We start from the raw sequence: 15,690 nt of genomic DNA, 5'->3' as shown, positions 1-15,690 counted from the left end.
ATTATACATTTCTCTATTTATATACTCTGTTTATATGTATGTATGTATATATATATATTCAAACTTTATGATTAATATCTTTACAATGACTTGATCATGCTGTGATTATATTCTTTCACAATGATAACTTCAAAACTTTTACTTTTCGAATACATTGTTGTTCAATGTTGTTAGATATCTTATTTTTTACCGGTAACTTCCCATTCACCATCATCTTTGTCATCAATTGATAATTGAGCGGCTTCTTTTTCTAAAGTAGTAACTTCTTCAACTGGAGTGGCCTCTTGAATGGTAGTTTCTTCTTCTTCTTCTTCTTCGTCATCGTTACTTAAGACAGAAAAGGAAGATTTTTGCATCTTTGGTTTTTCTTCTACGACTTCGGTGGCAGCTCTGTCAGTTCTGTCAGTTCTTGGCTTTCTTTCAGAAAAGTTAGAACCTCTGGCGGCACCCCAGTCTAAGTCTGGTTCGTCCTTTCTTGGCTTTCTTTCCTTGAATGATCTACCAGAAGCACTTCTAGCAGCACCCCAGTCCAAATCTGGTTCTTCTCTTCTTGGTTTTCTTTCAGCGAAGTTAGAACCTCTGGCGACACCCCAGTCTAAGTTTGGTTCTTCTCTTCTTGGTTTTCTTTCAGAGAAGTTGGAACCTCTGGCGACACCCCAGTCTAAGTCTGGTTCTTCTCTTCTTGGTTTTCTTTCAGAGAAGTTGGAACCTCTGGCGACACCCCAGTCTAAGTTTGGTTCTTCTCTTCTTGGTTTTCTTTCAGTGAAGTTAGAACCTCTGGCGGCACCCCAGTCCAAATCTGGAGCAGATGATTCATCTCTTTGGAAGTTTGAACCTCTGGCACCACCCCAGTCAAATTCATCACCACCATTTCTGTAACCGAAGTCCTTTCTTGGAGCAGCAACAGAAACATAAACTGTACGGTCGTTCAACCTAGTAGCGTTAAAAGTTAAAGCAGTGACTAAGTCTTCACGTTCCTTGAAGGCAACAAAAGCCAAACCCTTCAAACGTGAAGGATCTCTCATGTCTCTTGGTAAACTTAATTCTTCAACAGCACCAGGCTTTTGCAAACCATCTTCAATCCAAGCTTGAACACCTTCTGGGGTAATATCCCATGGAATGTTGTTGATAATAGCTCTGTAAGGTGGAGAATCAGGAACAGGGTATTCAGTACGTTGGAAATCTCTTTTAGCACCTTGTAAAGCAGGATCTAATCTGGAAGCACCGTAGTTACCAGATGAACTACCGCCAAAACTGCTCTTTTTGTTGACAGCAACTAAATCTTCCAATGGAATAGTATTAGCTTGCATGCTTTCAATAGGAATATTGATCTTGTTCAAATCAACATCTTCCTCGGACCATGATGAACCAAATGATTCATCATTCAAGAAAGAGTTCAAATCCATCTTAACATTCTTCTTTGGTGGTGCCATCTTGAATTAGTTACTAATGTTGGGATCCTCTTCACGTAAACTTCTCAAAAATATTCAAAAACTATAAGCACAGTTGTCGTAGCTTATAAGTCTGCCTTATTTCAGGATATTAGTTGCCCTTATATAGCTATATTGTTCGTGATAATCCAAATATTGTGACTGTCCCATCGGTTAACCTTTCATCTTTTTAATCTCATCTGCTGCTTTATTCTTTCAAAAGAAAAATTTTTCACCATAACGAGAAGTTGTTATGAGGGTAACCTCAAATCCGAAGTGTCTGATTTTTTAACAATGAGGTGTCACTATGAAGATAAGGTGAAGGAGCTTTAAAGTGAAGGAATATAACTCTAGAGAGATAAAATTAATATTAGTTGGAGTATGAATGGGATAGTAATTGCAATACCTCTATAATAATTTGATTTCAACTATCAATATTAATTGTTATTAATATTGATAACACCCTGGTAGATTTCATAGATATCTGTATATATATCGTGTCAAACGAAGTACAATGTGTCCTCATCACTCACTAATTATCAACACCATCGGACCTTAAAGGAAAGATCATCAGAATAGCTCATCATATATATCCATCTCATTTTCAATTGATAATAATTTGTATCTTATGTTATTGTTTTATTGGAACATCGATTATTTTTTAATAATGGTTTCTTTAATAATCACAAAGCAAAAATTCTAATTTACTACAATTATTCTTATCATATCTGTCTAAAACTTTCATCCTGGACCGTATTGAAGAAAGGAAATTTTTAGGACAATCATCTCAAGTTTTAGTTAAGCTAAAGCTCATATCTCTAATAAGACATGATTAGAACTTGTTATAAACTACTTGGATGTAATTTCAATTGTAAATATGTAGTTTTACAGTAAAAACTTTAAATATAAATTCACTCCTTAGAGAGGAGGGTGTTGGAATCACAAGTTAAAACCCTTAAATTGCTTTACTAATAACAACCTCTTAAATGGATTATTGTTCTCACGGGAGCTTAAAAATGATTTATAATGAATCTTAATGTATATAAAGTTCTATCCCTCGTGTTCATATGTTTCTTCGACTCCTTCCGATATCATATAAGATTATCAACTTAATCACGATCTCATTTGTTTACTACTTTATATATTTTCAGTAGCTATCTTTCAATGTAAATCAATACAAGTTAAATCTACAATCCGGCTAACAGTAATATCTTTCATCTTGTATTTTTATCGTTCATTTTTAAAAGTTCGATGCTGCGCGGCAAAAATATATATATATATATATATATATAATTACAATTATATAAATAATAAATAGGTTTAACTTTATATAAAGCCGGAATACTAAAAGATTGATTTAGTGGATTGAATTGTTCTTTATTAACTTAATCCAGATATAAGAGATTCATCTTTTAATTTTAGTGTCTTGGCCAATAGTCAGGTAATAGAATATTATTGTGGTGTTTCTGGGAAAATTTGACGATTAAGTCAATATCTCAGAGTCATTTGTGAGTTGAAGAGTTCAAGAGATAGCCGCTAAAATGGTATATAATTCAAGAATGTATTATTAATGAAAAAGTTGAATCTGCTTTTGCCATTCATTCATAATTGTTATTTTCTGTGTGTTTTTTAGCTCCTAATTAAGCAGCTTCTATTATAGTTAATAAGTAAAAACTTCAGGGTTGGTCCTAGTTGTATATTTCCCTCAAGAGAAATTCCTCCTAATAATGTTTATGTTTATGTTTAAAAAGATCCTCCACTTTTGAATAATTCTGTTGTTTCCATGCCGCCATTGTGAACTAATCATAAATTATTCTTCCTTTCCAACAACAGAAAGCACACGTGAATATCACATGACTGCCAGGGGTAAAAAACTCCTTTCTAAAACGTTTCTTTTTATGCACGCACCGTCACTTTGACTTTTCTGCGTTTTCCCTTTTCATTCAATTTCGAAATATAAACAAAAAAATTTTTCTTCAAATATAACCAAGACTTTAATTTTGAACTACGTGATTGTATTAGTGATAAAGTAAGGCGGCTTACAGTAGTCCTCTGACAGAGATGAAGTGATTGAGTGATTGAGTGATTGATTGATGGATTATTTGCGTGTGTGTGTGTGTTTCTATCTCTATCTCTCTTTCTCTCTTCATTTTTCTTTTTTCTTCAATTTCTCTTTCGATTTGGTTTACATGGATCCCAGATGAATGTCGTAAGAATGAATTCGACAAAGAACAACTATTTATTATTGTCATCCCCATCCCATCCCCTTGAACCATTTCTCTGGATTTTTGTGAGGAAAATTTAATGCTATCCCCTTGAACCATCTTCGAAATTTATCAGGAAATTTTACATTAATTACATCCCCCCCTTCACCCCCGAAATTGGTTTCTATTTTGATAATTGATACGGCTTCTACTTATGATTAATGAAAAAGATTACTTAGGTGTGTTGCTGGTTTGTTTATATCTTCCATTTTTCATTTGTAAATAGAGACAGGCCTTTTCGAAAGGGTAGTACTGCAGCTTACAATTAGACTTGGTGTTCAATTGTCTGGATTCTGTGGAGCCATCTCTACGATTGTATTATAAAAAAAGATTTTTGCATTAAAAATTTTTAATTTATTCAAATAGGAAAACGAGTGTTATATATATATATGGCATATTTCGGTCAAGTTACTAACTCTATTGAATTTTTTTCACATCTCTATCTATAAAACACCATCGAGCTTTTTGCAGTTTCGTTATCGAAATAAACATCGTTAACATCTAAACCGGACGGTGGTTATAGTTTATAATATTCAAATTATCAAAAATTATAAAGTTAGATTTAGAGCTAAGAGAAGATAAATAGGATTTCTTATCTAAGATTATCTCAATATGTTGTATAAAGGGTTGCTAATCCTAGCATCATCTTATTTATTCTGTTTATTTTTTCTAAATTTTGTTTTAAAATTATTTACAGGCCTATCGATTGGATTTTTCAATCCATTCAAATTTAAGCTTTGTAATATTCGTTTCAAGAATAAAATTAAAATTGAGCTAATTGAATTTAGTCCTTTTAGAAAGAGAGTTAGAATTGCTGGTGTAACGTTATCAGGCATACGTAATAACGATTCTAAGAAATCTACAAAGGTATCTAAAAAAAATGTCAGTCCTAAGAAAGAGAAGAAACCGTTCAAGTTACCAAGTATTGTTAAAAAATATATTCCTACTGTTTTAAGAAGCATAGATAATCTTCATATAATTGCCGACAGAATCAATTTCAAAGATGAAGGGTTAAAGATCGAAACCATTGGTACGATTTTAAGTTACGATACCAAAACAAAATTTCTAAGTTATGAAATATTTCTAAGGAAAGCTTATACTAATGAAACTGTTATTTTAACTGATAGTACATTTAGCACAAAAGGTAATATCATTATCGATAATGTGGGAAACTCCGTACCTGTTGACCAATTGTCTTTTGACTTCAAACTAGGTGTATTAACTCTCCCAATGACATATTTGAAGCAACTGAAGAACTCAAAAAAGGGAAGCCAAGTCGTAAATGAGACTGTAATGGAGCAAGGAGGAGTCGAAGGAAAAGAATTAGTAGAAGAAGAAATCGGAGAAGCTGATATCAGAGCTGCTCTTTTAAAAATCCGTTCTGCTTTAGATAAGGTAAGAACTACAATTAGTCCAGTTTTTGAAATTAATTTCTACATGGATAAACTTTTAATAATGGATTTACCTATGACAAAGCTTCCTCAATTATCAACCGTAAGTGAGAAGTTAACCTATCATGTTTGTGCATCTAACGTGACCTTGAATTTGATAAAATTTCAGAAGTCTTATCCTGGGTTTAAGCTATCGTTCAATGATGATGATACTCCAATAAAAATTAATGCCAATTTTTCAAGAGCTAATGCTGCTTTAAGTATTAGAAGAGATGGTTCAGATACCCCACAAGTATGTAAATTTCTGGAGATTCCTAACATGAATGTGTTTGGACACAGTAATATCCTTTCTCAGAATTTTAATTACGATAGCGATAACATTTTAGAAAACGCTCTAAGCTCTTTGAAGTTTCAAATTTCGTCAATATTACTTGATATTGATATAGAGACTCTATCTTTCGCAAAATCTTTTAAACAAAATGTTAAGGTATTTGAGGGTGCGTTCTCGGATGCTGTTAAACTATCGAAGGGAGGAAGCGAAGGTCCATCAAAAGGTAAAAGGATTCTTCAATCTTATTTCAGCTCATTATTCCCAGTTTTGAACATGAAATTCAGTGTCGAAGATACCAAGGTAGTAATAAGCGATGGTGATGATTCTGTTATTTATTCTTTATCAGTTCTATCCGTTGATTTTAAGTCTGTTAGAACTATAAAACCAGATCCAGAAAATGAAAAATTGTCAGTAATTCATTATCAAACAGAGACATGTCTAGAGCTTTCTAACATGAACTGTATTCATGTCAAGTGCGATGGAAGTGGTTATAAGCATACAATTCTTCACTTGGATTCAGCAGCATTAAAACATGTGTGTGCTGTTACACCAGAATACCAGATAACCTTGGATGGTGATATCCATCATATTGATTTTGATTTATCTGAATTACAAACAATGGTTGCATTAAATAGAATTCAAAAACGTATTGATTACCAAATTTTAAATGTTGAAGAGACCTATTTTAAAGACTTATATGAAGAATTTGCTTCAACTTTGACAAGTACTGAATTACAGTGTTCCGCACTTGGTGATAAGATGGATGCCAAAAAAGAATCACCAGAGAAATATATTTTCAGAGAATTACCTAGTTTTTTTGACTACATTAAAATCGATATTTCTGATATATCAGTTACTTTGGGTGCAAGATCTGTTTTTATGCCACCAAAGAACTTTTCATCAATGGAATCCCAAAGTCCTAAAGATCTTGTTGATGGAAAGATAAGAAAGTTTTCAAATAGAGTTGATAAATTGCAAATAGCATTATTCGGAAATAGTACTCAATGGCGCTCTAAAATAGAAGGCGGAAAAGGTGAGATGGTAAAATCAAGTGATTCCTCAGGCTATAGAAATTTTGAAGCAAGTGATTTGGATGATATATCAACAACAGAATCCACTGAAGTTCAGCATCTATGGAACTTTAACATCCTTGTAAATTCATTTAAATCTGTGGTTATGTACGAGACTTGTCAAATGTGCAACGAGTTTTCACCTAGAACTGTTTCAAAGCTAGACGTGTTATCTCTAAAAGTCTTTCCAGACACTGACGGATTTTCTTCCGATTCCAAGAACAAACTAATAATCCAAATGGATGGGCAAAAGATAAATTCAGCTACAAGTTTAATGAATGTATTTATGACAATTTCAGGAATTCATACAATAAAACAGATATTCGGTAAGGATGACTATTCTTACAAAGAGGAATCATCAGCTAAGAAATTTTTCGTCTACTTAAATAAGTTAAAGAAAAAGAGTTTTTTCCAAACTGTGGATTGGAAACTGTTGAAACCATTGATAGTAGTAAATATATCATTCGAAAGTATCAAGCAAGTAGTGATATTACCAACAGAAGTGAAAATGCGGATTGAATGTTTCAACACTTTTATTAGTGTCACTGAACTAAATCAAATAAGCTTTACAGGTGATCATATTAGAGTATGTGTTGAGTCACCTACCGTAGAAAGCAGTTGGACTAGATTAATACTAATTAACAAGTACGCAATTAATGCTAACATAGCGATGATAAAAGATCAAGTTAACAAAGGATTTGATAGTTTCGATGAACTTGAATCTGCTGTCACATTATCGAATGAATCATGGCATTTTAACATTCCAGATAAGTTCCAAATGTTTAAAATTTTTGATAGTATTACCACAATTGTGAAAGCCATTAAGCAGATGAAGTATTCGTTAAAAACATCCGATAATACGCTTGTGATATTCGCAAAGAAGGTAAACCCAGCAAAAGTTCCTAAAGTGAAAGTTAAATCGAACAGATGTGTTTTTACTCTTGAAGATGATCCTCTGGAATCCGAGTTGAATATGATTTTCCAAATTGGTTTAGAGGAACAAAGGTCTAGATTGGCAAAACTTGAAGAATTTGAGCGTCGCGTAGCTCCGAAGGTTAAACCTGTAAAGAGGAAAGCTTCAAGTATGTCCCATCATTCAAACAACAATGTTCCTCCATCACCTGATTCCAATAGTTCAAACCACACTGATTATTCAGTAACTGATATGGCTACCAAATTATTAGTATTCAACGCAAAATTGGGTTGTTCTCTTTCTAAGAAAATAGTTAAGGGTATTTCAGGAGTTTCACCTTCATCAAAGGTCAGCGGTAATGAACTTGATATGTTAATCGAATCCGAATTTATACCTGAAGAACAATTCAAGGCTTTCCAAAGATTGCAGGAAAACATCTCAACTTCTTGGATTAAGAGAGTTCAACAATATAAGAAAAAGGAGAAAGAGGAGTTCAAAAATAACTTTTCCTACTTATGGGGTAATATTAATTACCTCAACCTTCCAGAGGATATCAATCAGAAGGTAGTAGATTTTATTCAAAGTCCATCTTTGTCTACAATGATTTTTGAAGGAATTGATATTGACATTTTTAAACCAGCTTGTGGTTTAGATGGTATACCCAGTTTTATAAATAGAATTGGTAATGGTGTTCCTATGGATACCGAATATTCTATTATGTTCCCTATGTATGTTGATGCTAAATTCAGTGAAGTTAGATGGCATCTAAGAGATTATCCTCTACCATTTGTTTTTATACCCCCAACTACTGCAAATCAAAAAGACCCCCATTCTTTGAGAATATACGGTAATTTCCTTGTTACCGAAGATATGATGAAGTCAGAACGTGAAGTAAGAACCATTTATGTACCTTTGGTTCCTTCTGTAATTATGGAAAATATGGATACCTATTATTCTTTAACTGTACCTAGAACGGTAACAAGTGTTAAAATGTACACTGATTTGCAACTGGATATAAAATCTAATGAGACTACTAAGGTTACATGGGGTGCGTCTTATTCTCCAGCAATTCAACAGACTATGCAATGTTTGGAAAATTTCTCTAAACCACCAACTGATAGATCACCAAAGCCTGGTTTCTGGGATAAATTAAGTTATATATTCCATGCCAAAATTAACATCAATTGGGTTAATAGTGGTAAATTTGAAATTTCGTTGTTAGGTGCTAAAAATCCTTATTTGATCGGTGGAAAATATGCAGGTTTTGTGGTTGGCTTCAAAGGTGATATCAACCTTACTTGTAATGAAAAGAATGATCCTAGCAAATTTCTTTCTTGTACTGCGGATAAGGTTCATTTCAGTATACCAAATTATTTTGCAAAACCATTATTAGTTTGGTCAAGGCCTACTTCTGAAGCTATATTTGTTCCAAATCAAGACAATACAAACTTACAGAAACTTGCATCATATTATTACTTAATCAATCTGGATTCTACTAAGAGTAATAGTGCAAATGTACAAGAAATGTATAGTTCTTATATTGAGAAGACTGGTATTAAATTGTCTGGTGGGATGACATTATGTTTAGGTTTCGTATTTGAAAGACTGGCGGATGGTTTAAATAGATCACTTGAATTTAAGCCTCATTGGTTAACAAGAACGTGTAATCCTATTTATGTGGATGATTTTGCAACACATGATTCGTATGCCGGTTTCAGAAGTAACTTTATTCATATGTCGCTAACATTACTGTCCAATTCAGACACTGCATACAATGCCTTACAATTGAATCCATCTGCTTTGCAAACATTCTTTAGTTGGTGGCGTACTTTTTCAGGAAACCTACCAGTCAGAAGAGGTAAATTATACACAGCCCAAAATTTAAGTCCTAAATTCGGAGACTGTTTACGTACCATATCTTATCGTGCAGATGTTCAACCGTTGTACGTTACATATATGCAGCGTAATATTAATCCTACTGAGGTTCAAAAACACAGCTATTATGATAATATCGAGTTTGCAGGTATAAAGGCCAAGGTTTCTCATTTCATTATGGATTTACATCAAAGAAAGGAGGTTATATATGAATTTAAAGAAACGTTGAATATAGGGAAGAAGGTATTAAGAATGAAATTTTTAGAGGCTGACATCCATACTGATGAGATAGATATCAGAACGGTTCATGGTGAATTTAAAAAGGCTGCATTTGTTGAAGATATGGAGAATGCAGTATATAATATATTTGATAATGATAAGTCATGGATTGATTTATCCGACTTCAAAGAAGCCTTTTCAATTAGTTGTGACGCATATGTCCCAACAGTTGATATCCAAGCCTTATTATTTTCCGAACAATTTGTTTACAAAAAGAGAGCCAAATATGGTGATAAATATCAAATTGATGCTAAGACTTCTCAACCTATCACACCTTTCCAAAATTGTGTTTCGCACAATTGTAGTCTGGGCCAGAGACTAAAAATTCCTAGAACTTCTATTAATAAGCGTCTACACTCCTTGAAAACATCAGAAAATATATTAAAAGAAAAGATTGATCATTCTGATAACACTAAGATCATAAAGCATGATACTCTATTGCTAAAAACCACAAAGAATGCAGTTAAAAAGGTGGAGGAATTAGTCCAAGATTTGGATACCCTATTCTACAGTCAAGATGATCCAACGAAAGGAAATTATCATTTCAACATTGTTGATCAAACTGCCGCCCAACATATGCAAAGTTTTGAGAATCAATATTGGGCTGTAAATATGTTGCTAAAGTGGAATGAGAGCAATAGAGATACATTATTGAAGTTTGCAATGTTCATGAGCATTAATAACCACTTTTCTAATCTTCCTTTACATAAATCGTTGAGAGTATTTGATGATATAGTCAGACAGAAGTTATCTCTAGAAAAAACTCATTCTAAAGGACGTACAGGTAATGGTATTAATGACAATCCTCAGAATATTAATTTAAACGTTACAGAAGATGAATCGCTAGAAGATTTGTTTGAAAAAGGTTTGAAGGAATTATTTGTCGGAATACAATATAATGTTAATGAGGATCACTTCGTTCAATTTATGTCACCTCAAATTCAACTGATGACAGAACAAGATCCAGATTCATGTGTTATTATTACTGCACCATCTACAAGATTAAGAGTATTGTCATTTGATGGCACCGAAAGTTCTAATACTATTAATAATGATAAGTTCCTAAAGAGATTTGGTATATTTGTTCCGGATGCTAATTTGTTTGTATTCCATAAAGACGATTACAAAGATTATTTCGAACTGTTCTTTGATGTAAATTCATATGGCCAAACAAAATCTGGTATATGGCCTCCATGGTTGGGTCTAGAATTATGCTTAGACCCTACTCCGTTGGCAGCAGAAGCCTTAGTGAAGAATTTATCAACCGTGTTCTATTATGATAATGTTTATCAATTCTCTAGTTCATATGAAGCTATTAAGGATGATTTACAGAGTAGGATGATGTGTTACTTACCTGATATAATTGTTTCATCAACTTCCAGAAATTATCTTTCATTATACAAGGTAGCCACAAATCTATTGATGCACATCGAATTATCAAATGTAGATTTGAAGAACAGGGCAGAGAAGTTTGCAATCAGTTACGATTTTGATGATTTAACTAGATTATACCAATCTGCTGAAAAATTATCCAGTCAAGTGCGTATATTAAATATTGTTGAAAATGAATTGTTGTTCAGAGAAAAATTATTAGATGATGCAGGTCAAGTTGATTTATTCAACGTCCACAACGAAAAGATCAATACGTTATCTAAGCTGTACGTTTTAATGAGTGTATTGTGTTCCAAGCGTAAAGAGAAGGAGGGTGCGTCAAAGATGATGGTTTGGAATATCAAGATCAATAAAGTTATCCTACATATGTTGAACAACGATATGTCACCATTTTTGGATGTTATATCTACTGATATCAAATTTAAGAGAATTGCATCTACTTCTGGGTTTAACAGAAATTCTGTTACAATTAAATCGTCTGAGATCATACATTTGGAGAAGAATGCAGTATACGAAAACTTATTATCACCTTATGTTTCTAAGAAGGATCTAAGAAACAGTAGACATGATTCGGACCAACCTTTCTTAGCCATCGAATGGGTTATGGATAAACCCGTTGGTGGTATTAAGGTTTTGAAAGACGTTGAGACACATGTTAGTGGAGTTCAATTAAGCATTGAAGAGACTACATTAATGAAGTTAATCCATTGGTTATTACCAAATGAGATTGCGTCTATGTTGAAGAGTGACGATAAGGGTGGTGAAAATGATAGTCTGCTAGATATGGAATCATTAGATAGTGAAATACGTGTTACTGGATCTGAAGCCGAATTAAACGAAATGCTTCAAAGATCAACAGATTTTGTTATCATGGAGAACGTTACCTTGAACGGATTCAAGTTATGTATCAGTTTCAAGGGTAAGGGTGCCAAGAGGTTAATTAACGTGTCTGATTTCTTATTCAACTTCCCAACGTTGCGTTTCGATAACCAAACAATGAGAGTAATTGATTTACTGCTCGTTTTGAAGAAGATCTTAGTCAAGGCATTATTACGCCAAAGTGGTAGATTCTTGGTTTCTAAATTGAAAACCAGGAATCCAGCTTCTGACCACAGGAAGACTATGATGATTGAAGCTACCAGTCCAGCGGCAAAGTTAGAAGGCGAGGCTGCCAAGAGACAAGTTATAAGTGCAAGAGAAGAATTAATTCAAGCTAGATTCACAGAGGAAAATTTACTTCCATCTCACTGAGAAGATAGATGATTGATTCAATATCTTGCAAAACCGAGTTATATGTTTTAATAAATTTTATTTCAATTCAAACCAAACTAATTTTATTTTAACACTCTGACTAATGATATTTTGAGTGTTTTTTTTTACATGTACATTTATATACCCCTTTCTACAAAGACAAAAAAAATACTATACGTTTTTATTAATCTATGTAGATTTGTTTATTTTTACTTTTAATCAAATATTTTGTTCTATTAATTTCTATTCGTCCGCCCAAACAGACATTGAATATCTATCTGCATTAGCGTCAGCTAGCTGTAGATAAAAATAGAAACCGATGGGCGGCTGTGCATTAATTAAGTTTGCATACTGCATGTATATCAATTTCTGTTTTGCTTCTCAAACCGTCTGTAGGATGGAAAGCATAAATCTTATCCTTTTACCTAATCCGGTAGTTCTTTTTCGAAACCAAGTAATATTAATCGCTCTAGTTACTTAAAATAGAAACAAATTCCTGTTACCCTTTTTATTTCCTCACCCGGACACAACCACCCGCAACAAGAGGAGCATCGGGAATTTTTTTCAAAGCCTTCATCATTATTAACGAGACAAGGTGCAGGGAAATTTCTGAAAATCGAAGGAAGCTGCCCACCACCACCACCACCACACACAAGGAAAATATCGAAAATTAGTTCGAACATAATTTTGGATCGATAAAAATAAAATGATTCAAGATCAAATAAATGAAACTTTAAATTTGATTAAAGGGTTATTTTAAAGTATTTTATTTGGGAAATATATATTTATCGTATCAATTAGGTTCTATAGAATAAGAATACCAAAGATATACAAGACCTTTTCAGGAAACAAGTAAAGGAAAGACCTTCATATTGAGAAGAAGTAAAGGAAACTTGAAATTATAACTAGAAAGAAATTTTTTTTTTTTGGTTTGATTTGTGTTTGATTTATTTTTAAGTGATTATTTAGCTTTCTATCTGTGATATTATTGCTATCCTATAGTATATTTTAGCTTTGATTTTTGAATCTAGTGTGAATTTTACTTATCTAAAGATTATATGCTTTAGAAACAAGAAATAATTTTCGAAATCAATTGTCGTTAGATTCTTTTTTTGTTTGTTACAATAAAACAATTGCATTTAAATTATTATATATTTGATACTATATCATTTTATTATTATTTTTTTACAAGGACAGAAAATTCGAAATCTAATTATTAAAGAGTAAAATGTCTCAACAAGTTGGCAATAGCAGTATTAGAAAGAAATTGGTTATCGTTGGTGATGGTGCCTGTGGTAAAACCTGTTTATTAATCGTTTTCTCAAAGGGTCAATTCCCTGAAGTCTACGTTCCAACTGTTTTTGAAAATTATGTAGCAGATGTTGAAGTTGATGGCCGTCGTATTGAATTGGCATTATGGGATACTGCAGGTCAAGAAGATTACGATAGATTAAGACCACTTTCATATCCTGATTCAAACGTAGTATTGATCTGTTTCTCTATCGATTTACCAGATTCTTTAGAAAATGTTCAAGAAAAATGGATCGCTGAAGTTCTACATTTCTGTCAAGGTGTACCAATTATTTTAGTTGGTTGTAAAGTAGATTTAAGAAATGATCCTCAGACCATTAACATCCTAAGAGAAGCAGGTCAACAACCTGTTGCTACTACAGAAGGTCAAGCCGTTGCTGATCAAATAGGTGCCACTGGTTACTTTGAGTGTTCTGCAAAGACTGGTTTTGGTGTTAGAGAAGTATTCGAAGCTGCCACTAGAGCTGCATTGATGGGTAAATCAAAGACTAATGGTAAAGCAAAGAAAAATACTTCAGAAAAGAAAAAGAGGAAGTGTGTCGTCTTATAAGAAACTGTTACAAAATACTAAATTGCCTGTAAGATACTACTGCAATTTTCTTTGTTAACTCTTCTTTTCTTCCACTATTATTAATACTTATATCATTGTTTCCTTATTTCCTCATTTATGCGAACCTCTGAACAACACGGCCTTTATTATGTTTTATCCCCCCCCCTTTATTAGTTTATTTTATTTTTGTTTTGTTTTCAAGCTTAAAGTTTTTTACCTCCCATTTATCTGTTAAATTATTATTATTCTTTTCAAAGTTACCCAAGGACAATTTTTGAAATATCAAAACAAGAAGATACAAACAACAACAAACAAATAAAAAACCGGCGAAGATTATATTTCTTTTATGATTAAGCAGATAACTAATATTCAATAATCCAATTAATCAATAATATTAAAATCTTTTCTTATCCTACTATCCAAACTAAGTTAAACAAATTTTTCAAAATATATCCAATCATTTAAAAATTAACAGTTTTTTGTATAAATTATTACCTGTACAACATATAATAATAATTATAATTATATATTAAATAGATTACGAACCAACCCAAACATTCATTTCTTTAGATTCAATTATCTTCTTATTTCATCTATAGGAAGGACATATCTTGACTATTATTATACTACTCTATAGTATTATTTTTTATTGTGTCAGTGTCATCTAACCGAATGCTATATAAAGGTCTTTGTAAATATGAATCAAAAGTATGATAATCGATGTAAGTATACAATGGATATATCAGTGATAAGAACTCCAATTATTACTGTCTTGAATCTTTTCAAGAGATTAATTCGAAATAACCAAATTTTTTGCTACTAATGAATAATAATAACATATTTAGACCATCATCTACGCCAAGTGACGCTGTGATAAATGATACTAGGCGTATTAGAAGGAAACTAGTAATTGTAGGAGATGGTGCTTGTGGTAAGACTTGTTTGTTGATAGTTTATTCAAAGGGTACATTTCCAACTGTCTATGTCCCGACAGTGTTTAATAATGATGTCACGACGGTTGAAGTTGATGGTAAAACTGTTGATTTAGCTTTATGGGATACTGCAGGTCAAGAAGATTACGATAGATTAAGACCACTATCATATCCAGATTCAAATGTTGTATTGATATGTTTCGCTATTGATTTACCAGATTCTCTAGAAAATGTTAAAGAAAAATGGGTTTCAGAGGTTTACCATTTTTGTAGAGGTGTCCCAATAATTTTAGTTGGATGTAAAATGGATTTACGAACTGACACTGATGTCATTCAAGGTCTATCTAAGATTGGAAAAGAACCAGTTACCACGGAGGAGGGTCAAACTGTAGCGACTCAAATTGGTGCATTTAAATACATCGAATGTTCCGCGAAAACAGGATATGGGGTTAGAGAGCTATTTGAAGTTGCAACAAGAGCTTCCTTATTATCACAAGAAATCAAAATGAATCAGAAAAAAAATGGTAAATCAAAAAGAAAATGCTCGATTCTTTAGATCTAACCGTCTCCATTTCCTCTTCTACTTTTTTTATATTCAAAAATTAATATTAACCTCCATCAGACAATTTGTATAACATATATATGAGATCACCTAAAAAATAATCTTCACCTTCTTGTAGAGAATACATCATGAATTTATT

At 32.6% G+C, this 15,690-nt stretch overlaps 4 protein-coding genes across 4 annotated transcripts; 3 read left to right on the top strand and 1 right to left on the bottom strand.

The window, feature by feature from the left end:
* Nucleotides 1-179: 179 nt before the first annotated feature.
* TIF3 (Tif3p) lies at nucleotides 180-1,433 on the bottom strand (the record flags this gene model as incomplete). The annotated part of the gene is made up of 1 exon (XM_001646187.1): nucleotides 180-1,433. The coding sequence occupies one exon, from the start codon at nucleotides 1,431-1,433 to the stop codon at nucleotides 180-182; it is 1,254 nt and encodes a 417-aa protein (XP_001646237.1).
* A 2,873-nt stretch (nucleotides 1,434-4,306) lies between these two features.
* FMP27 (Fmp27p) lies at nucleotides 4,307-12,196 on the top strand (the record flags this gene model as incomplete). The annotated part of the gene is made up of 1 exon (XM_001646186.1): nucleotides 4,307-12,196. One exon carries the CDS (start codon nucleotides 4,307-4,309, stop codon nucleotides 12,194-12,196), a length of 7,890 nt encoding a protein of 2,629 aa, XP_001646236.1.
* A 1,228-nt stretch (nucleotides 12,197-13,424) lies between these two features.
* Kpol_1013p49 (Rho family protein) lies at nucleotides 13,425-14,057 on the top strand (the record flags this gene model as incomplete). The annotated part of the gene is made up of 1 exon (XM_001646185.1): nucleotides 13,425-14,057. The coding sequence occupies one exon, from the start codon at nucleotides 13,425-13,427 to the stop codon at nucleotides 14,055-14,057; it is 633 nt and encodes a 210-aa protein (XP_001646235.1).
* Nucleotides 14,058-14,879: 822 nt separating this feature from the next.
* On the top strand, nucleotides 14,880-15,545 carry Kpol_1013p48 (Rho family small GTPase; the record flags this gene model as incomplete). The annotated part of the gene is made up of 1 exon (XM_001646184.1): nucleotides 14,880-15,545. The coding sequence occupies one exon, from the start codon at nucleotides 14,880-14,882 to the stop codon at nucleotides 15,543-15,545; it is 666 nt and encodes a 221-aa protein (XP_001646234.1).
* Nucleotides 15,546-15,690: the final 145 nt, after the last annotated feature.

The sequence above is a fragment of the Vanderwaltozyma polyspora genome, genomic scaffold, assembly GCF_000150035.1.
Source record: "Vanderwaltozyma polyspora DSM 70294 KpolScaffold1013 genomic scaffold, whole genome shotgun sequence".
NCBI classification, from domain to species: Eukaryota; Fungi; Ascomycota; class Saccharomycetes; order Saccharomycetales; family Saccharomycetaceae; genus Vanderwaltozyma; species Vanderwaltozyma polyspora.
This window is presented reverse-complemented; position numbering and strand designations above follow the sequence as displayed.